The sequence below is a fragment of the Cydia amplana genome, chromosome 19 (genome assembly GCF_948474715.1).
Source record: "Cydia amplana chromosome 19, ilCydAmpl1.1, whole genome shotgun sequence".
Classification (NCBI taxonomy): Eukaryota; Metazoa; Arthropoda; class Insecta; order Lepidoptera; family Tortricidae; genus Cydia; species Cydia amplana.
This window is the reverse complement of record NC_086087.1, coordinates 14,517,116-14,540,568: the sequence shown is the minus strand read 5'-3', so window position 1 is coordinate 14,540,568 and position 23,453 is coordinate 14,517,116. Positions and strand designations below refer to the sequence as shown.

Sequence of the window (23,453 nt, the reverse complement as noted above, 5' to 3'; positions counted from 1 at the left end):
TAGATACAGTGATTCAAGAGGAAGGTTTATGTATAATTTGTTAACCCGTGCGAAGCCGGGACGGGTCGCCACAGTTTATAATAAACGATACAATCTTTAATATTAATTATTTTGTTACGAGATTATACACATTTTAATACTTGCTGGTATTATTAGTTTTAGTTTTTTTTAATTTGTTACATCAAATAAATTATAATTCACTGGTTTAAGTTGCCCTTACATAACTACCGATACCGTTTGTTTCTTTAAATCGAATCTATGGTCATATACTTTATTACTATTAGACATTAAGTTTAAATATAAAATATCATGCATTTTTCAAAGGCATATTGTTACAAATTTTGGCATGAATAATTACTACCGATATTTAAACTTCAAGTGTTGTATTTTAGTCTAAAGTAGCTAGTTGTTGATGTTCAATTGTTCACATTAGCCAGTATTTTTCCCAGACCAAAGTACGTGCTATTAAGAATACATATTTTCGTAAGCAATGTGTATACGTAAGCATTTAAATCGTGTTATACGAGTTTATATTTTAACCCACTGACAATCCAACCTCTAGACTGAGCTTAGGCCAATTCTTTCATGAAACCGATGCTGCCAAAAATACGGGGGTGCGGGGGGACGAGGTGAGCGAATCCCGTGCCGTGATTGGTCCGTTCAAAGACACGGACCAATCACGGCACGGGATTGACTCGAAGATGGAGTAACGCTACCGTATGTGTGGCAGAGGGGGTAGCGCGACTATATGCTATGTCTAGAGGTTGGATTGTCTGTGTTTTAACCATTTGAACGTCACGCCTATCGTGTGCGGCGCGTCATCGTGAACCTTGTCGCAATGCACGAAGGTTGATATTGGGCTGTAGCGCAAGTCATAATGTATTGTGTGCCCGTATTTTCGTGAGTCATAATTCATCTATCTATCTATGACTAATGATAATATGACAAACAATACATTATGACTTGAAAATTTTATGGGGAACAAAGGGACGCCGTAAAGTCCCGATTGGGACCAATAGTGTATATCTACAGGTCCAGATAGTGTGTACCTCACGTCTAGAGGACTACGTTGTTGAGATTGGACCCGGAGTATGTGGGTAGGTCATCCTTGACGAGCAGTGCCGATTGGGACCAATAGTGTATACCTACAGGTCCAGATGGTGTGTACCTCACGTCTAGAGGTCTACGTTGTTGAGATTAGACCCGTAATGCAGATAGTAAGTCGTCCTTGAAGAGTAAAGTGCCGATTGGGACCAATTGTGTATACCTACAGGTCCAGATAGTGTGTACCTCACGTCTAGAGGTCCACGTTGTTGAGGTTGGACCCGGAGTGTGTGGGTAGGTCATCCTTGCCGAGTAGAGTGCCGATTGGGACCAATAGTGTATACCTACAGGTCCAGATGGTGTGTACTTCACGTCTAGAGGTCTACGTTGTTGAGGTTGGACCCGGAGTGTGTCGGTAGGTCATCCTTGACGAGTAAAGTGCCGATTGGGACCAATAGTGTATACCTACAGGTCCAGTTAGTGTGTACCTCACGGCTAGAGGTCTACGTTGTTGAGATTGGACCCGGAGTGTGTGGGTAGGTCATCCTTGAAGAGTAAAGTGCCGATTGGGACCAATAGTGTATACCTACAGGTCCAGATGGTGTGTACCTCACGTCTAGAGGTCCACGTTGTTGAGATTGGACCCGCAATGTGTGGGTAGGTCATCCTTGACGAGTAGAGTGCCGATTGGGACCAATAGTGTATACCTACAGGTCCAGATGGTGTGTACCTCACGTCTAGAGGTCTACGTTGTTGAGATTAGACCCTCAGTGTGTAGGTAGGTAAGTCATCCTTAAACAGCAAAGGGCCGATTGGGACCAATTGTGTATACCTACAGGTCCAGATGGTATGTACCTCACGTCTAGAGGTCTACGTTGTTGAGATTGGACCCGGAATGCAGATAGTAAGTCGTCCTTGAAGAGTAAAGTGCCGATTGGGACCAATGTGTATACCTACAGGTCCAAATGGTGTGTACCTCACGTCTAGAGGTCTACGTTGTTGAGGTTGGACCCGGAGTGTGTGGGTAGGTCATCCTTGACGAGCAGAGTGCCGATTGGGACCACGGCCTCGTCCCTTTCCTTCAGCTTTCTCATCTCATTGCGAAGCTTTTCCAACACGGCGTAATTTGGTTCGTTGTGCCGAGCCTAAAAACATCGCATTTTTTATCATCAGAGCGCTAATAGTACATTATTGTCGAGGCTCGGAAGTAATTACTTGCTGGCTGAGGATTCGTTTTAAACGGACGACCTCGGGAGTCCGTTTAATTGAACCCGAAGCCAGCAAGTAGCCTTCCAGCCGAGTCATATATAGTACTTTTCTTAAAAAATGGTGCAAGAAATGTAAAAATAATAGAAATATTTTACAGAAGCAACGTTCAAATTTTCACAGAAAAAAGTAAAACCATTAAAAAGATATGCTTTGCCGCTTTAAAAAAAAATGTAAGTGTATTTTTCTGCTGAAAATACGCCAACCTATTTGAGACACCTAAATAGTCGCGGTACCAACATTATAATGTACTGATCATCTGTTTGGCTGTTTAATGGACCTATGCCTTCATTTGATATGGCCATTTCAACTTTTAAAAAGTTTGGGACTCGACAAATAATGGAATTTGTATGCAACATTGCAGTCCCGAAATCGAGACTGCAATGTTTTTAATTTTTTGACTGACCATAAACTACGCACTTCGCGACCAATTTTTTTTACCGGCAACGTCAACTTTGAGAAAAAATATGTTATCAATAAATATATATATTTACTTGAGAATGATAGAGGTACCCGCTCTATCTTTTTTTAGGGTTCCGTACCGAAAGGGTAAAAACGGGACCCTATTAATAAGATTCCTCTGTCCATCTGTCTGTATGTCTGTCTGTCTGTCACCAGGCTGTATCTCATGAACCGGTAGCTGATAGCTAGACAGTTGAAATGTTTACAGTTGCTGCTATAACAACAACAAATACTTAAACCAGAATAAAACAAATATTTAAGTGGCTCCCATACAACAAACGTGATTTTTTGCCGTTTTTTGCGTAATGGTACGGAACCCTTCGTGCGCGAGTCCGACTCGCACTCCTTGTCGCATCGCCCGCCGCGTATCCTGTTTGCATTTGTATCGCGGATTTGGCACTGGCAGAAGCAGGTTAAAATGAGAGGTGTATAGTAGCGATGTGACGAGTCCACTTTTTTTCAATTCGAATCATTCGAATTGATTCGGCCGCTGATTCGAATTCAAAATCGAGTTAACTCGACTCGACGATTCGCGTGGTTCGCGACAAGGTCACAGGCACAGGCGCGGAGCGAGTTGAGACGGCGAGTTACGCGGCAGTTGTTGTAAAAAGAACCTTCAGAGCACGGAATTAAGGTTTATTTTTGAATGGCCATACTAGCAGTGAACTCGAGTTGGTATACTTGGAATAGCGAATCAAGCGGCAGTTGTTGTAAAAAGAACCTTCGGGTTACGGAATTAAGGTTTATTTTTGAATGATCATAGTACCAACTCGAGTTGAGATGGCGAATCGAGCGGCAGTTGTTGTAAAAAGAACCTTCAGAGCACGGAATTAAGGTTTATTTTTGAATGGCCTTAGTAGCAGTGTGATAGCGTTGGCTCGGCGAGTTGGCGATTTCGCCGAGTTAGCTAGTGGTCGAGTTGATTCGAATTGCCAATAGTCTTGATTCGAATTAACTCATCTGTAGACTGATTCGAATTATTCGAATCAGATAACTCGACTCGCCCATCGCTAGTGTATAGTTGTCTCACCTTGTCTTGCAGCAGGGTTATCTGCTGTTCTTCTATCTTTTTCTCCTTGCAGCTCTTGACGGAGCGCGACCCGTACAAGCGGAGCAGCGAGCCCCAAGAGCGGACGTGCGGGTGTAATGCCTGCAAACAAGTATATCTTCATGGCCACGAGATTGCGCGACTGGCATCGGCTAAGGCGACAACCGGAGCGAGACAGCGATCGGACCTTTCGTTCCCACCTATGGTTGTCGCCTTAGCCGAAGCCAGTCGCGCAATGTCGTGGCCTGCGCGTCAGTCTACAGTGTGTGGCCTACAACACGGGCGAATAATTAAAACGTAGATTCTACTCCTCAAACAATAAAACTTTTGTTCAACAACTTTTTGAAATTATGTAGTCTTAAAATTGTCCCTTTTTCAGACAAACTAAATAATATTTTCAATGTACTTTAAATTCCGTCTAATTGACATTGCCCGTCAGTCTTGTCACCGTACAGGCATAATCAATTTCGTAATACATTGCGTGTTCGAATAAATTTTAAAGTGTTTTAAAATACAAACCACAAGTTAAAAGTTGTTGAACAAACATTGTCTAGTTTGAGGAGTAGAATCTACGTTTTAATTTTTCGCCCGTGTTGTAGGCCACACACTGTATACGGAAAAACTGAATTTAACCCCTTGACCGCCAGACGACTGACGCGCGCAGCTACAGCCCAATATCAACCTTCCGGCACTCCGACAAGGTTCACGATGACACGATAGGCGTAGCGATGAAAGTGTTAAATCAAATACGATTTATTTTCAGACAACTGAGGTCTATTGAGACATACATTACAAACAAACATAGTTATTTCTTAAAAGCTAAAAATTTGCGAACAGGACAACACTATCTATAGTATCTATGTAGGGTCGGCAACGCAACCCGCATGTAACACCCCTGTAGTTGCAGGCGTTCATAGGCTACGGCACAGACTACATATATACTATACTTACTTTATGGCTACGGTGACGGCCATATGCTTGTTTGCCACCGACGTGGTATAAAAATGTATATATTACTCGATATTAAACTTTCGTGAGACATATTTTAAACTGTTTAGACGCCATCGGTTTCACTCACATGAATTTTTACTGTTTACTCACACACTACATTTTCTAAATACCTGCAGTATGGCCTGGCTGGCGCGCTGCTTGGCCGCCTTCTTGTTCTCGCAGACGACGGTGGCGGAGTGTCACAGTGTTATCGACCCTATTGCCTAAGCTGTAAGGTTCTAAATACCTGCGGTATGGCCTGGCTGGCTCGCTGCTTGGCCGCCTTCTTGTTCTTGCACACGACGGTGGCGGAGTGTCACAGTGTTATCGACCTTATTGCCTAAGCTGTAAGGTTCTAAATACCTGCAGTATGGCCTGGCTGGCGCGCTGCTTGGCCGCCTTCTTGTTCTTGCAGACGACGGTGGCGGAGTGTCACAGTGTTATCGACCTTATTGCCTAAGCTGTAAGGTTCTAAATACCTGCAGTATGGCCTGGCTGGCGCGCTGCTTGGCCGCCTTCTTGTTCTTGCACACGACGGTGGCGAAGTGTCACAGTGTTATCGACCTTATTGCCTAAGCCGTAAGGTTCTAAATACCTGCAGTATGGCCTGGCTGGCTCGCTGCTTGGCCGCCTTCTTGTACAGACGACGGTGGCGGAGTGTCACAGTGTTATCGACTCTATTGCCTAAGCTGTAAGGTTCTAAATACCTGCAGTATGGCCTGGCTGGCTCGCTGCTTGGCCGCCTTCTTGTTCTTGCAGACGACGGTGGCGGAGTGTCACAGTGTTATCGACCTTATTGCCTAAGCTGTAAGGTTCTAAATACCTGCAGTATGGCCTGGCTGGCTCGCTGCTTGGCCGCCTTCTTGTTCTTGCAGATGACGGTGGCGGAGTGTCACAGTGTTATCGACCTTATTGCCTAAGCTATAAGGTTCTAAATACCTGCAGTATGGCCTGGCTGGCGCGCTGCTTGGCCGCCTTCTTGTTCTTGCAGACAACGGTGGCGGAGTGTCGGCCCACGCGCATAGTCAACTCGATCTTCTGGTATTCCAGTTTTTTCATCTGAAATAAAACAGTTGGGTTAATCATTGATATATACTATCTTAGGGTGGTATTTTATCTGTACAATATCTTTGTCCAATTTCTATATTCAATATTAAAACAAATTCCTTAGAAGAAGGCCCATTCCACGAGTTTTTACAGATGAGGAGTGTCTTTTCAAAAGGGTTTATTTTTTTCTTAGCGGTACTTCTAGAGAGAACCTTGCTCAAGAAAACTTAAGGTCCAATTTAGAAATAGATTCCCAGAAAAAATAAACCCTTTTGAAAATACACTCCTCAGATGTAGTGTTTTCTCGGGAACGTTCGTATTTGACACAGTATGCTACTTCAGTCAAGATCAGTATTTTTAGTACCTACCGAGACTGACTCAAATAAATATACATTCGTACGTTTCCGTGACTAGGACTCATCCAGGAAACCCTGACCAACATCATGGCAGCCTGCCTAGCCTGGGGGTACGTGCCCAGAAGATGGAGAGATGTGAATGTGGTATTCATACCTAAACCAGGTAAGAACGACTACACAGCTGCTAAATCCTTTAGGCCCATCAGTCTCACATCATTCCTACTTAAAACCTTGGAAAAACTGTGTGACAGGGATCTGAGGGATAGAGCGCTAAAGAACATACCGATGCACAACAACCAGCACGCGTACAGCTCAGGTAAATCTACGGAATCGGCTTTACACATGGTTGTAAGCCGCATTGAGAGAGCCATCCACAACAAAGAAATGTGCCTTGGCACTTTCATTGACATAGAGGGCGCTTTTGACAAGACTCACTTTACCAGTATAGGGAATGCCCTAGGAAGCCACGGCGCTGAACCCGGACTAATAAAGTGGATCATGAACATGCTAAATCAAAGGACAATAAGGTATGTAGGCGAACCTCAGGCCGTAGCGGCGGTGCGAGGATGCCCTCAAGGGGGAGTCCTGTCACCTCTGTTGTGGAACCTAGTGGTTAACAACCTCATAACCAAACTTAACGAGGAACACTTTTACACAATAGGCTACGCTGATGATCTGGCAATATTAATATCAGGTAAATTTGCCAGTACAGTATGCGATCTCACCCAGGCAGCTCTTCGGATCGTAGAACGCTGGTGTAGAGAATTTGACCTATCAGTTAACCCCACCAAAACAGAAATGGTAATGTTCACCAATAAAAGGGCACTTGGCAACTTTACCAGACCAACACTCTTCCAGACTGAGCTACAGCTGACCGATGAAGTTAAGTACTTAGGGCTAACTCTCGACAGTAAACTCAACTGGAACAATCACATCAACAGACGCATAGACAAGGCGGGAGTAGTCTTTTGGCAGTGCAGAAGGATGATTGGTAAGAGGTGGGGACTCAACCCGAAAATTACCCTTTGGCTCTATAAGACTATAATCCGCCCCCTACTCTGCTACGGTGCTTTGGTTTGGTGGCCAAGAACAAACCTAGGCAACGTACGTGACAAGCTACAAAGACTCCAGAGGCTCGCATGCGCGGCCACCACTGGCTGCACGAGGTCCACTCCGACTGCAGCCATGGAGGTCATGCTAAACCTTCCACCGCTGCACCTACACATACAACAAGAGGCCAGTCTCTCAGCGGTAAGGTTGCGAACCCTCAATATATGGTCTAACATCACAGGAGCTCTTCACACAACATGCCTGGAAAAGGTATACAACGAATTTCCAGTGCTCACGGCAGGCACGGATCGAATTCACAAACAAGCCATCTTCGACAAAAGGTACAAAATACAATTATATGAGGACGACAACTACGAAGGACTCAATCCCCGGGAGCTGAGAATCTTCACTGATGGGTCCAAAACAGACAGCGGATCGGGCTCTGGAACCTTTTCAGAAGACCTGACCATGTCAATCACCACTCCGCTAGGATCCCATAGCTCGGTATTCCAAGCTGAGTGCATGGGTATCATAAACGCGGCGGCTGCCATCACTGCAAGGAAGGTAGTAGGATCCTCCATCCGCATACTCTCCGACAGTAGAGCAGTCTTAATGGCCCTAAAAAGCCATATAGTTACATCCAAACTCATACACGAATGCCACGAACGACTAATGGAGGTATGTCAGAACAACAAGATCACCTTACAATGGATCAAGGGACACAGTGGATCCCGAGGTAACGATGCTGCGGACGAGCTTGCCAGACAAGGATCGGGTGCGGGGGCGATTGGCCCGGAACCTACTCTCCCGATACCGTTTAGCAAGGTACGCTCAATGCTGCTGGCACGCACAGGGAAACTACACACAGAACACTGGCTAAACCAGACTGGATGCAGACAGGCCAAACAAGCCATGCCTGGCATCAACGGTAAGCTCACAAGGGCACTCCTTCAACTAGGAAAAGTCCGTCTGAGTATGGTAACCAGTGTCATAACAGGTCATGGACTTTTTAACAAACATCTTTTTATAACAGGTGTCACAGACAGTCCCCTATGCCGTGGATGCATGGAGAAGGAAGAAACAGCCTCTCACGTGGTGCTGGAATGCAGCGGAGTGGCCCCATACAGGGCAAAACATCTCGGATCCCCGAGAGATCTCCCCGAGGTCCTACTCAACATCAAAGGTTTGATAGGATTCCTCGAGGAGCTGGGCTGGCAGGACTAGCCCCTATCACGCAAAATAGGCGCAGGACGTCGAGTTGCGGAAAATCGCCCGTACTACAATACAATACAATAATCCGTGAAAATACGAAGGGAAACAATCATGCACTACATTTGTATACTATTTGCGTAGCCATTTTTAGGGTTCCGTACCTCAAAAGGAAAAAAACGGAACCCTTATAGGATGACCCTCCCTTTATCTCTGAAACTGCTGGGTCTAACATTTTGAAAAAAATACACCAAATAGTTCTTTACCTATAGATGACAGGAAAACCTATTAGAAATTCGCCGCCATCTTGGAATGCGTACCTCGGTGTGTATATGCCGGTCCTGTGCGCTTAATTTGGACTATAGGCAAGTTCGTCAGATGCCCTGCGGTGATGACTCCCGACGTTTATATATTTACGTCAAACCCTTAACTGACCATTTTAAACTCTTTTTTCGACTAGATAAGGCGCACATAGGTGGTTATAGTTTGTGTTGTTGTTAGTACATACCTCTGTGTGTATGTGCCGGTCCTGAGCGCCGAAGTTGCGCAGTAGACACGTACGGAGTATAGCGTGTGGTGACGGCTCACACGTCGCCGCGCAGAACTCTGAGATACGCGGGTCTTCTTCGCCTACGGGGTCGAAGAACTGTGGAAATCGCCGCCATCTTGGAATGCGTACCTCGGTATGTATATGCCGGTCCTGAGCGCCGAAGTTGCGCAGTAGACACGTACGGAGTATAGCGTGCGGTGACGGCTCACACGTCGCCGCGCAGAACTCTGAGATACGCGGGTCCTCTATGCCTACATAGTCGAAGAACTGTGGAAATTTAAGAAAATAAGTCAGAAATCAATATAGAAACATTTGTTTGCACAAGCAGTCAGTTCAGACTATTAATTTCAGTGTCTACATCTAGCATCGAGTAGCGGAACTATCAGTACTGCTACTTGACAATAGATGTAGCACCGACCGGAAAGTCTTATCTCAACAGCATAAGACTTTCCGGTCGGTGCTACATCTATTGTCAAGTAGCAGTACTGATAGTTCCGCTACTCGATGCTAGATGCTAATAGTCTTTTTGGTACTAAAACTGATGTATGGAGTGAGCACTCTATGTATTTTTTTCTCTATGGCACAAGTAATCTGACGACCGGTCTGGCCTAGTGGGTAGTGACCCCGCCTGTGAAGCCGCGGTCCTGGGTTCGAATCCCAGTAAGGGCATTTATTTGTGCGATGAGCACAGATATTTGTTCCTGAGTCATGGTTGTTTTCTATGTATTTAAGTATTATATCGTTGTCTAAGTACCCATAACACAAGCCTAGAGCTTACCGTGGGGCTTAGTCAATTTGTGTAAAATGTCCTCTAATATTTATTTATTTATAATGAATGTGCATTTGAACTAAATAACGATGTATAATTAAAATTATTTTTAAAATCTTCGTTGACGATAAATATTTCGAATAATATTTGATCTTAAGGGCCAGGGCTTGAGCTAGTGTGGGACTAGCGTCTCCCAAGCGTTGGTGTTTAGTCAACTCTATGGCTACTGCCCGACGCAACGTTGGCGCAACTGCGCAGCGACGCCATTTCCCATATTTAGTTAGTAGTTAGTGTGAGGACTAAAGACTAGAGTGCAAAAAACTAAGATTAAGGTATATAGACTGGTATTTCCCCTCTGGCCACGTGGTCCTACCGCCTTTGTCCCACTGGTCGGACCACATGAACTTTTTTTCCGATTGATCCGACTACCAAGAGTTAGAATTCCGCTTCGTCCTACCGATCAGATAGGGTTGCCAGATGGTCGGGATTCGGCGGGATTCTCCGGATTTTTAGCATGTGTTCCCGATTCCCGACGAAGTGAAAATTGTCCCGAAAAACAGCTTCACGTTATAAAACAATATTTTCAAGTTCCGAACTGTCGTCGAGCGAGCAAGCGACCCGCGTCGAGCCCGCCAGCGCGCGCGCGGGGCGCGCGTGGCGAGAGTGGGCAGAGCAGCTGACGTACTGCCAATAATGTAAAATATCGTTGTTTTTAATACAATTAATTTAATTTGATAGGTTTTTTTTTCCCGACTTAAGGTCCAAAATCCCGAAAAATTTATATTTTTTCCCGATAATAGCGGCTTTCGATCTGGCAACCCTACGATCAGACCACATGAACTCGTTTTTACCTGTAGTATGATAGATTTGTTATCGCTGCCGTACATAGTAGGTACAGTCAGCCAAAAAAGTGGTCTACCACTTTTCGACTCTATTTATCAAGTAATAGAGTCGAGAAGTGGTAGACCACTTTCTGGTCCACCACATGTGGTCCGACCGGTAGGACGAAGCGGAATTCTAATTCTTGGTAGTCCGATCAATCGGATCAATCGGAAAAAAAAAGTTCATATGGTCCTATCGGTAGGACCACGTGGTCTAAGAAAATTACAGTTCCAATAGTCCGATAGTTTGGTAGAATCAATCGGAAAAAAAAGTTCATGTGGTCCGACCGGTAGGACAAAGGTGGACCACGTGGCCAAAGGGCACTAGGTTAACCCATTTGGTTAAAAGCAAGTTTTCATAGAGAGGATTTTATATGCACAAGATAAGAAGGAAATGATCAATCAATCAATCAATCAATGGAAATTTCTCACAGTGAAATCGGGATCAGCTTGCGGCGCGTCTAGTTCAGCTCTCATTTCCGGGATCAGGATATGTATGGAGGCCCTGGCGGCGGCGGATTTTGCCTGTCGCTTGCTCGAGCCCCGGCCTGATCCGTACTGCATGCCACCTATGTATACTGTGGCTTGGTACGGCGATGAAGCATTTTCTGCAACAAAATGAGGTAAATTAATTGGTGATCAAAATTATAGTTACGAGACACATTGAAACTTCTTCCTCGCATTATCCCGGCATTTTGCCACGGCTCATGGGAGCCTAGGGTCAGTTTGACAACTAATCCCGAGAATTGACGTAGGCACTAGTTTTTACGAAAGCGACTGCCATCTGACCTTCCAACCCAGAGGGGAAACTAGACATTGGGATTGTCCGGTTTCCTCGCGATGTTTTCCTTCACCGAAAAGCGAATGGTAAATATCAAATGATATTTCGTACATAAGTTCCGAAAAACTCATTGGTGCGAGCCGGGGTTTGAACCCGCGACCTCCGGATTGAAAGTCGCACGTTCTTACCGCTAGCCCACCAGCTTAAATAATTGATCCTGGATCGAATTTTTTAAATTAATGTTTTAGTCGCTGACTTTTTTCCAGAGTGAAAATGCTAATTAATCTAATTATTGTTGGTCGAAAAGTTAGTGAAGATCTCTTAAATGACTAATATAATTTTAGCGTAGAAGCACAGTGTAAAAAGTAACAGTGGACCGACGCCTTTGATGTTTGCGTAAATGCCGACACCGCACAAGAACACAGTACGGTTGTTACAGACTTTTACACAACTGCCCAAGACTTACACTTATACTATAAGACACGCTAGCCCTGTAAGTAGTACCGAGCTACTAACAATGGCGATGTATGCAGCTCGGGTGCGTGCGACCCACCCCTCGCCCCGCACGATTGCGCAATGTATTGAAGGCATCGGGCATTTGCCCTTACTGGTATTTTTAACCCAATGAACGCCAAGAACCCTTTGACGTAATAATCTTTAAAATGGGGTTGGCCGGTCGAAATATTTAGCAGATGGCGCCATCATAGCTTGCCCTTTCAATCCCTAGAATTGTTTTTTTAATGCCCTGGATGCCAGCCCTTTAAGCCAAATCGCATAGAAAAAGGGGCTATGATGGCGCCATCTATGCAAACCTTTGACAGTTGCCAACCCCATTGTCAAAAACTTACCCAGCTATTTGAACTCGTATACAGGCTGTTTCTGCAGAGCGCGCCGCACGTACTCATGGAACACGGAGAGGTAACTGCGCCCGTTCATGTCCTTCACCCGTTACCTTACCTTACAACACAAGGCTCACGTTTCACTAACACTTACCCAGCTGTTTGAACTCGTATACAGGCTGTTTCTGCAGAGCGCGCCGCACGTACTCATGGAACACGGAGAGGTAACTGCGCCCGTTCATGTCCTTCACCCGTTACCTTACCTTACAACACAAGGCTCACGTTTCACTAACACTTACCCAGCTGTTTGAACTCGTATACAGGCTGTTTCTGCAGAGCGCGCCGCACGTACTCATGGAACACGGACAGGTAACTGCGCCCGTTCATGTCCTTCACCCGTTACCTTACCTTACAACACAAGGCTCACGTTTCACTAACACTTACCCAGCTGTTTGAACTCGTATACAGGCTGTTTCTGCAGAGCGCGCCGCACGTACTCATGGAACACGGACAGGTAACTGCGCCCGTTCATGTCCTTCACCCGTTACCTTACCTTACAACACAAGGCTCACGTTTCACTAACACTTACCCAGCTGTTTGAACTCGTATACAGGCTGTTTCTGCAGAGCACGCCGCACGTACTCATGGAACACGGACAGGTAACTGCGCCCGTTCATGTCCTTCACCCGTTACCTTACCTTACAACACAAGGCTCACGTTTCACTAACACTTACCCAGCTGTTTGAACTCGTATACAGGCTGTTTCTGCAGAGCGCGCCGCACGTACTCATGGAACACGGACAGGTAACTGCGCCCGTTCATGTCCTTCACCCGTTACCTTACCTTACAACACAAGGCTCACGTTTCACTAACACTTACCCAGCTGTTTGAACTCGTATACAGGCTGTTTCTGCAGAGCGCGCCGCACGTACTCATGGAACACGGACAGGTAACTGCGCCCGTTCATGTCCTTCACCCGTTACCTTACCTTACAACACAAGGCTCACGTTTCACTAACACTTACCCAGCTGTTTGAACTCGTATACGGGCTGTTTCTGCAGAGCGCGCCGCACGTACTCATGGAACACGGACAGGTAGCTGCGCCCGTTCATGTCCTTCACCCGTTACCTTACCTTACAACACAAGGCTCACGTTTCACTAACACTTACCCAGCTGTTTGAACTCGTATACGGGCTGTTTCTGCAGAGCGCGCCGCACGTACTCATGGAACACGGAGAGGTAACTGCGCCCGTTCATGTCCTTCACCCGTTACCTTACCTTACAACACAAGGCTCACGTTTCACTAACACTTACCCAGCTGTTTGAACTCGTATACAGGCTGTTTCTGCAGAGCGCGCCGCACGTACTCATGGAACACGGAGAGGTAACTGCGCCCGTTCATGTCCTTCACCCGTTACCTTACCTTACAACACAAGGCTCACGTTTCACTAACACTTACCCAGCTGTTTGAACTCGTATACAGGCTGTTTCTGCAGAGCGCGCCGCACGTACTCATGGAACACGGAGAGGTAACTGCGCCCGTTCATGTCCTTCACCCGTTACCTTACCTTACAACACAAGGCTCACGTTTCACTAACACTTACCCAGCTGTTTGAACTCGTATACAGGCTGTTTCTGCAGAGCGCGCCGCACGTACTCATGGAACACGGACAGGTAACTGCGCCCGTTCATGTTCATCACCCAGTCGCGCTTGCTCGCCTTACCGCCTACAACATAGAGTTCAAATTTGAATGATTCCTTAACGTGAAGTTACAGCACAGAATAAATAATAGTACTACCGTACAGAAAGGACACTTCCTACAAAAAAAAAGTTTAACAGCGATTCAGGGACGAATCGTGCTATCTCCCTCTAATGTCCCTTTCGGCTATGGTTGTCAAAATTCAAGTCTTTATCTTATTTGTGGTCGTGCACGCAAAAGGACGTCAAGTGATGCCTACCCTAATAATTGCTCGGAGCAATGCTGAGCCGAACGGATCTGAGTTTGCCCGAAGCGAGGAGTGTCTCCCCACTGGTTATATAGTATTGACACAGGGCGGACACGCCATACATCAAAAATTATTTGCGTTTATATGTGTGCGTGGCACGTCTGTACACGCGTTATTGTGTATGCGTGGGTAAGTCGCTTTACTGAGAGTACGCCAGAAGTCCGCCAGATTCATGTCGCGGGGCGAGGTAATGCGAGTCGGGGCGGGGCGGTGCGTGGCCGTTCTGTTATTATTACTTATTCTGTGGTATTGCATAAAATTTGAGAGATAATCCTCGTAGTCTTTTTCATAGAAACATGTAAAATATAAATAAATGGTTGATTCCTTACCATTATCTTGCCCGTTGGCAGGTTGAGCGGGTATGGTGATAAGTTTGGTGCCTTCTGGTAAGGTGGGGTATTGAAGCGTCTTGCGAGCCTTGGCGTACTTGCGCCGGTCTGCCCACCGCCTAAACATACATTTGAGGAGTTACAGACTTACTAAATCTAGATAAAAAAGAGTTTGTTGTCATATCCATCCGATATCTCGCGACCAAATGCTGGAATGATATCCCTCCACCTGTAAGACGGCTCAAAAATAAGCTAACTTTTAAACACCAGTTTAAAAAGATACTGCTTGATAAACAAAAAACAGGGATACCATACGACTTTTTGGTTGCGGATTTCAAGATCTAATCGGTCAAATCACTTTTATTTTGTTTTATGGACACTGTATTTCTTATTTTTGTTTTATTTATGTATTTTATTTCGGAACACTTATAACACACTACACACTTTTTACTCAACTGTACGTGATCTGGGTTCCGGCAGAATATCAGTGCTTTGCTCAGTAGAGTGGAGCGTATAGCTGAGTCGGAACCCTTTTGTTTTTGCTGCAATGCACACAGAGTATAGCAGGCATAGCAGGTAAACGCATTTTTCGTGTGTAAGTATTTTTATTTTTATTTTTTTGTATTAGTTTATTTTGTACATATTTTAGTTTCGTTATGTTTGTAATGTACCTATTTGTAAAATGTGTGGTGTTGCAGCAAACAAATAAACGATTTATCTATTTATCTATCCACAAAAAACAGTCTTATATATAAAGTCCAGAGGCCCGTTACTCAAAAGCTTGTAACTTGTAATACAAGCGGATGTCACTTTTTGACAGCTTTTGTTAGAAAGGGACTTCCACTTGTATTACAAGTTACAAGCTTTTGAGAAACGGGCCCCTGTTAGCAAGAAAAGTAGTTAAGCTCAATCTTACTATTTGAACAACAATGTTGTGCTCAGTACGGATATGATGGTGGTTCTTGTCTACGTGACAGCGTGATAAAACGGTGTCCGTCACTTTCTATCCCACGGTGTTAAACAGTGACAGTTATTTTATCACGTGGATAAAGATGGATAAAGCTATCCATAATAGGCCGGCTGATCATTTTGAACACGTCACTCGCTTAACAACTTCTGCTGGTGACCTCTAGGGGTAATTCTAGCTCTAATTTCTAGTGGTTTACAAATTTTATTTTATAACAACAAAACATAACATAGTCTACCTAATCCTGCAGGCGCAGCATCGTTCCATTTTTATCGCTTGTCACTATGCGCGATACTTTCGCACTTACATACCTACTTGTTAGAACGTGACAGGCATGGTGACATGCGATAAAAATGCGACCGTGCTACCGCCGCTGCATATACAGGGTGTCCCAGAACTACCACGTCACAGTAACACCGGAGGTAGGTCAACTCAAGAGGAACCTAACCAGACTAACATGACCTCAGTAAAAGTTGCACGGTTTTCGAGTTATTACCTACCTACCTACCTCCGGTGTCACTGACGTGGTAGTTCTGTGACACCCTGTATACAGGGTGGTCCAAACCTTGACGTCCAAAAATTTTTTTAGATTCCTCACGTCGTGGGCTATCAGAATATACCCCATGTATGTTAGCCAATTTTTCGTAGTTTTCGAGTTATGATTTTTTAAACTTTTAACTTTTGTTATGAAATTCCGAAATTACGAAAAAAAAAATTACCGTTCCATAGAAAATGGACCACAGCCAAAATGTATGAAAGCCAAATTTTTTTTTCGCGATTTCGGGGTTGGTCCCATAGTAAAATTTCCTCAGTATAATCCCAAAACCTCCCTGGCAACGGGAATGCAGTTATTTTTTAGTCACCCTGTATGGGAACCCCGGAATTACATAACAAATGTTAAAAGTTTAAAAAATCATAACTCGAAAACTACGAAAAATCGGCTAACATACATGGGGCCCACTGATAGCCCACGACGTGAGGAATCTAAAAAAAATTTTTGGACGTCAATGTTTGGACCATCCTGTATAGTTTATAACGATTAAAGGTCAAACTTACCTAAAATGCATAATATTAACAGTTTTAAACTTGAACAGCTTCTTGCAATAATCATTAACCTGCTCATGCGTGAGCTGTTGCGTCTTCCAGCTAGTATTCACCGTCTCCACCCTCGGTGGAGGCATCACTATGCCTCCGGGCAACACCACAGGCTGTTGGTTAAGCGGTGTCTCATCTCTTTCATCCTCATTTGCTGTCTCATTCTTTTCATCATCAGGTATTTTATTTGCTTCATCAGGTATTTTATGTACTTCATCAGGTATTTCATTTACTTCATCAGGTATTTCATTTATTTCATCAGGTATTTTATTTTCATCATCAGGTATTTTAATATCTTCTACATTTTTATCATCGCTTTCATTTGTTTCGTTATGTTTATAAGGACACTCCATTTTTATTTCATTGGTTATATCTTCGAGCTCCATAGTTATTTCCTCCTTTATTAGAATTTCCTGTTTTATTTCTTGAATTTCTTTTGATATTTGTTCTGTAGAATCTTGTGCGTTTTCAAGAATTTCGTTTGATTGTATATTTTCTAAGTTTTCGCTAGGCTTAGGGCTATCTAATCTACTACTACCCTGGCAAGAAGTGTCTTGAATACTATCTTCATTTCCACTAATAATTATACATTCCTGCCCACTATTACTAGTATTGTTGGTTACATTCTTATTATGATCATTCTGTCCCATTCTAGCCCAGGCGCCGCTCTCGATCTGTTCTTTGATCTTGTCGTCTATCTCTTTTTGTTTTCCCTCCTCTTCTAAAGCGCGCCGGTACGCGAGGCACGGTATAGCGCTGATTGGTATGTCGTGCCGCTAAAATAGGTAAAAGATTTTTTTTTTACTTTTTAAATGCATGCTAATCTGAAATATGTAGGTACCTATAACAGAAATCTTACACATAAAGTGTCATTCAATAGAACTTGCTAACTTCGCACAGGGCACGGTCGATCTGGCGATTTCATGTTTAGGTTTGGGTGGAAAAACTCACCGGAATGAGATTGCGGAGCGCCTATACAATCTATCCACCATATAATTCACGAGTGCCCAAAACTAATGCACCCTGGTGAATCTCTGGACTTAATAGTGTTTAGTGATAACGCAGCCCAATGGATGAAGAACCTAGACATTCATTTGGAAATAAAATTGTAGAAAGACTCATAATGCCATACGAAACACCGCCATACTAAAATTGACACTAAAATCTGAATTATTTTTTATTTCTGCCGTATTTTCGGTTTGAGGCTAATTCTAACGTCGCATCATATGAGCAGTCACTCCAGAGTCCACCAACTTAACTCCGATATACTATTTTTTGTAGGTCAGATACAGCCTCAGATTTAGCTCAGCCTAGTTTGGGACACACAGGATAGCATTCGCGCAACTTTTACCATGTAATCTGTATGATATTACATTATTGATAATAAATTATTCTTATCACTACGCTTACCCTGGTGTTGCCTTTGCCGAGCGAGTATGGTTTCGCGAGCGTGCACACGCGGGTCCCGCGGTGCATGTACACGGGCATGCCGCTGTAGTGCCGCACCATCATCCAATCCAAGGGAAGCACCTCGAATTGGTTCACTCCCTTTTCTGAAATGACAATTAATCTTGAATTTCTTGGTTATTAACCGCTACCTACCTTATTCCAGCCACACAAATGCGGTTGAAATAGGTGAGCGCGATTTGCATTTCCGCTTTAGTCCAATATTTTTCTTTTGATACACAATTACGGCCGTCTGCACGAACCACGTTCGACGTGTTGCCTCCCTGTTACACTTACGTACGAATCTACAAGTGCGACAGAGAGGCAACACGTCGACCGTGGTCCGCGGTAGGCCCTCTGCACCGGCGTGCGAGCGGCACATCGCTAAAATAAGGACGCTAAGCACCAAGAATTTGGTACATTGACCCGCTATTTCCTATCTCTATCGCACGCGCAAAATTATATTATACGCGAATATCGCCGCTATACTTACTCAACCTCGTATCTGCAACACTCATTTGATGACAAAAACACCCGTATTCCGATTGAAAGAAAAGCGACATTTCCATCAAATGATTGTTGCAGATATGAGGTTGAGTAAGTATAGCGACGATATGTCAGAGGATCTTTCAAAGTAGCGTCAGTAGCAGATAAATTGAGAGAAAGTAGATTTAGCTGGTCACATTATGCGCAGAGATGATAGGTACTCCGTGAAAACTGTACTCAATCAGTGCCCAATCTAGAGGAAGAGGCAGACGACCAGCCACCTGGGTAGTGTTGAGTCGCTCACTCGTGAGGCACCTCATTTGTACCACTCATTTTGTTAATTTGTCGCAGTACTTCGTACCGCAAAAATGTCTTACTTCACTCCTCTATTCATTTTACTTGATTCTAAAATTAAATTTCTCCTAAAAGTTCTATTCTTAACCTCCAGAATTGCACTCCAATTAAATGTTACTATTTATTTATTTATAAAGGAAGTGATGAATACATAAATATGTATATACATTAAATATTTTTGTCGCCGTTGGAATTAATGGAATAGTCGACGCTGAAAATATGCTAGTACCTCACCTCATTTGAAGTAAGACATTGTAACACCTTATTTTAGAAAATGAGGTACTCATACAAACTCATTTTAAATTGATGTCCTACCCATCACTACTTGGTAACACCGAATAAAATAGCGAGGGCTTCTTTGTCGAGCTGACTGTAGTAGTGTTGAGTCGCTCACTCGTGAGGCACCTCATTTGTACCACTCATTTTGTTAATTTGTCGCAGTACTTCGTACCGCTAAAATGTCTTACTTCACTCCTCTATTCATTTTACTTGATTCTAAAATTATCTTTCTCCTAAAAGTTCTATTCTTAACCTCCAGAATTGCACTCCAATCAAATGTTACTATTTATTTATTTATAAAGGAAGTGATGAATACATAAATATGTATATACATTAAATATTTTTGTCGCCGTTGGAATTAATGGAATAGTGGACGCTGAAAATATGCTAGTACCTCACCTCATTTGAAGTAAGACATTGTAACACCTCATTTTAGAAAATGAGGTACTCATACAAACTCATTTTAAATTGATGTCCTACCCATCACTACACCTGGGGCCTATTTCTCGAAGGATATTAGTCTAATATTATTAGTCCACGAACTGTCAAATCGTATGGGTTGCCATGACAACACACTAATAATATTAGACTAATATATCGTTCGAGAAATGGGCCCCTGGTGGTCAACTGTGGAGAAGGATTTAAAAGCCCAGAAACTTACAGCAACGACAACCCGGGATAGAATATCCTGGCGCCGACCCCAGATAAACTGATGGGATAGAGGTAGGAAGAAGAAGAGGTGTATTCAAGAATGGTTTTACTCTCTTGTACTGTCTTTTAGACTGGTATTAAATTGAAGCCATCTCAAAAACAGGGATTTACCTTCTAGAACCGTCTTCTGCCTAGTTATGTACGGTTTCTCCTTGGGCTTGGGGGCTGCCTTGAAGTCCTCCGGCAGGTCTTCTTCCAGCATCTTCTCGATCTCTTCCTCGGGGACGCCCTCGGACTTGCCTGTCAACAGTGGCACTTCTGCATGAAGCTTATATATCTACTTTTCTCGTCACCCATTGCCATGGGTATGGTCTTCTCGGTCACTCTTAAAATCTTTATGGTATTTAAGTTACGAAACATACATTTTTGTGGCAGTTTTAAACATTTCTTCTATGCTACTATTTTTGCCTAGTTGACGGACTCGCCCACCGAGGGTTCCGTACTTTTTAGTATTTGTTGTTATAGCGGCAACAGAAATACATAATCTGTGAAGATTTCAACTGTCTAGCTATCACGGTTCATGAGATACGGCCTGGTGACAGGCAGACGGACAGTGGAGTCTTAGTCTCCTTAGGGTCCCGTTTTTACCCTTAGGGGGTGTCCCCTACGACCGTAGGGTTGTGTAACCCTAAAAACTTTCAACCCTTATTCTTCAGGGTAACTCTTTTATAACGAAGAAAGGAACAGGTCATAACATAGGTGAAAAAATTTCTCTTCAATTCGTTTTCAACAATCTGTAGCCAAGAAACATCAACATTTTTCAACAATAATGTGCAAATCTCAAGTAATTACCATCATCATCGTCCTCATCCGTCTCCTCCTCACTATCCTCATCATTAGACTTGACTTCATCGAGCACCTTGAACTCCCGGAGCCTCTCCAACTCCTCGGGCAGGACGAAGTTGTCAAACTTGTCTTCATCTATCTGTCTATCCGTGTCCAGGTCTTCGGTGAAATCCTCTAGTCTTTGCTTCTTGGATGGTGGTCCTTCGAGTTCGCTCATCCTAGAAATAGGGATTAACTTAGGGTGCCTGCATATTGTTGATCTAAGCAGGACTGTAACTTAAAAAGATTGTGTATCAAATGGACAGACAAATAAAGAACTTATTCTATGATTGTTTTTCCTTTTTAGGTACAGGACCCTAAGAGCTCCTAAGGCACAGCCATAGAAGAAAAAAATCCAAATTTTGCAAAAATAATACAACTCTCTTCCAATTGAAGATAGGATCGTATAAAACAGGGTTGGAGATATTGTCAATTTTTCCACCTCATTAATTTTCTATTAGGTATGTCAAACTGATGTCAAATAGCTAATATTGTTTGCTGGCAATAACTCTATATTTTATAAAAATGATGTGAAAATAGAACAGGACAAAGTATAAATCATGCTTATTTATTTAATTGTAATATTAATTTACTAAACTTGTTGTTTCATAACTATCATATCTTGTTGTTGTTGTTAATTTTACGGTTTAGAAAAATTCAAACTTGGGATTACATGTCTCATAACAGTTTAAATTTGATAATTGTTTCATACAATATTTCACTCAGCGGCGGTAGCACGGTCGCATTTTTATCGCTAGTCACCATGCCTGTCACGTTCTAAGAAGTGGGTAAGTGCGAAAGTGACGGGCATAATGACAGGCGATAAAAATGGAACCATGCTGCACCCACAGAAGACTTACTAAATGCTTACTATACATTTTGGGGTTGTTAAACATATAAAAAACTAAAAATACTGTCCGTCTGAATGGCAGGAAACCTGTAAATGGTTCATAAAAAACAATTTTGGTACCTTAAAAGGTCATTTGTTACAATTTTAATAACAAAACTTCCGTGAGACACAGACATATTAAATATATAATACATTTGTTACAAAACCACAATAGTTATTATAAATAAACACAATTTCTTAGGAAGTAAAAAGCAACACAGAATTTAGTATAATTGTGTGAAAACTTACAAACATGCTAATTAACTAAAAACCGGCCAAGTGCGAGTCGGACTCGCGCACGGAGGGTTTCGCACCATCAACAAAAAAACAAGCAAAAAAACGGTCACCCATCCAAGTAGGTACTGAGCGCCTACCGCGAACCACGTTAGACGTTAGACTTGTAAATTCGTACGTAAGTGTGACAGGGAGGTAACACGTCGAACGTGGTTCGCGGTAGGCCCTCTGGCCCCGCCCGACATTGCTTAACTTAATTCCCGGGAATTCCCGGTTCTCGCCATACAAACTCAGTACCAGGAGCAATCCCTATATGGGAGCCCCACTTAAATCTTTATTTTATTCTGTTTTTAGTATTTGTTGTTATAGCGGCAACAGAAATACATCATCTGTGAAAATTTCAACTGTCTAGCTATCACGGTTCGTGAGATACAGCCTGGTGACAGACGGACGGACGGACGGACGGACGGACGGACGGGCAGCAGAGTCTTAGTAATGGGGTCCCGTTTTTACCCTTTGGGTACGGAACCCTAAAAAATTACAGAATATTAGAATAATGTGACAAATTCTCTGATTTATTTAAATGTCAAGAAAAACATGTGTTCTAATTTCATATTAAATACAATTAGAGGACTATCCAGTTATATATTTCATATTTCATATTTCTTTATTCATAAAATTACAAACTTTATATGTCAAAAATAAACAAACAATATTTTTATCCTAGTAAGGATGATTATTAAAACCCGTCTAGTAGATCCACATAACATGTAATATGACCACTGCTCTTTTAAAAACATGTGTTAACTTAAAAAATGTTTATAAACCCACTTTATGGTTTGTCACAGTGTTGCGTTGCTGCGTCACATTCATGGACATATTGAGGAAAGAAATCCAAAAAGCGCAACCCGATAACAGACCACAAAGTAAATTTTCAAGGTAAAGTTTTATACACTATTGGAACTTAGATGTCAGTACCCTAATTAATACATCAATTGAAGTTGAATTTTCATATTAGTAATAATCTAATGTCCTAAACACTGAATTTTCATATTTAATTCTGCAAGTGAACAGTATTTTCACTAAAATCACCCTAACATTAATTGGATATCTGGAATTTTCTGAACACCTTGTAGCTGGCCAGTCATCTTGAGCACCATCTTCACAGCCACCTTACAAACAACAAAATCTACACGAAAGCAGTTCAGACAGTCCACAAATAGTGATGGCAATAAAACTCCAATGCGCTACAACAGTTGGATTTTACCCATCGCTATGTGTACACCTTCGCGGCCGCCGCGCCGAGCCGCTGCCGCCGCTGAGCTAGCGGCAGAGTTACGAGAGACGGTCTCTAGCTGTCGCGGACAACAGAGGCCGACCTATTGTAACTCTGCGAACAACCGCTGACGATTCAGAGCTTCAGTCTGTAAGAACACATTTCAGACACCTCGCGGCGTCAAATTCCAAGCTCACGTTATAACCGTCCTGTGATTATATCGCTAAGCGAGTTATTTCAGTGAAACGTGAAATTTGACCCAT

General features: G+C 43.2%; 1 protein-coding gene across 1 annotated transcript; it reads right to left on the bottom strand.

Annotated features, from left to right (window-relative positions):
- Positions 1-1,981: 1,981 nt before the first annotated feature.
- On the bottom strand, positions 1,982-21,007 carry LOC134656799 (microprocessor complex subunit DGCR8). Its single transcript, XM_063512322.1, has 11 exons — positions 20,759-21,007; positions 20,078-20,206; positions 18,101-18,243; positions 16,652-17,466; positions 14,629-14,747; positions 13,897-14,019; positions 11,105-11,280; positions 9,152-9,289; positions 5,750-5,869; positions 3,803-3,922; positions 1,982-2,189 (listed from the first exon to the last, which is right to left on the bottom strand). The coding sequence occupies exons 1-11, from the start codon at positions 20,967-20,969 to the stop codon at positions 2,028-2,030; spliced, it is 2,256 nt and encodes a 751-aa protein (XP_063368392.1). The 5' UTR covers positions 20,970-21,007; the 3' UTR covers positions 1,982-2,027.
- Positions 21,008-23,453: the final 2,446 nt, after the last annotated feature.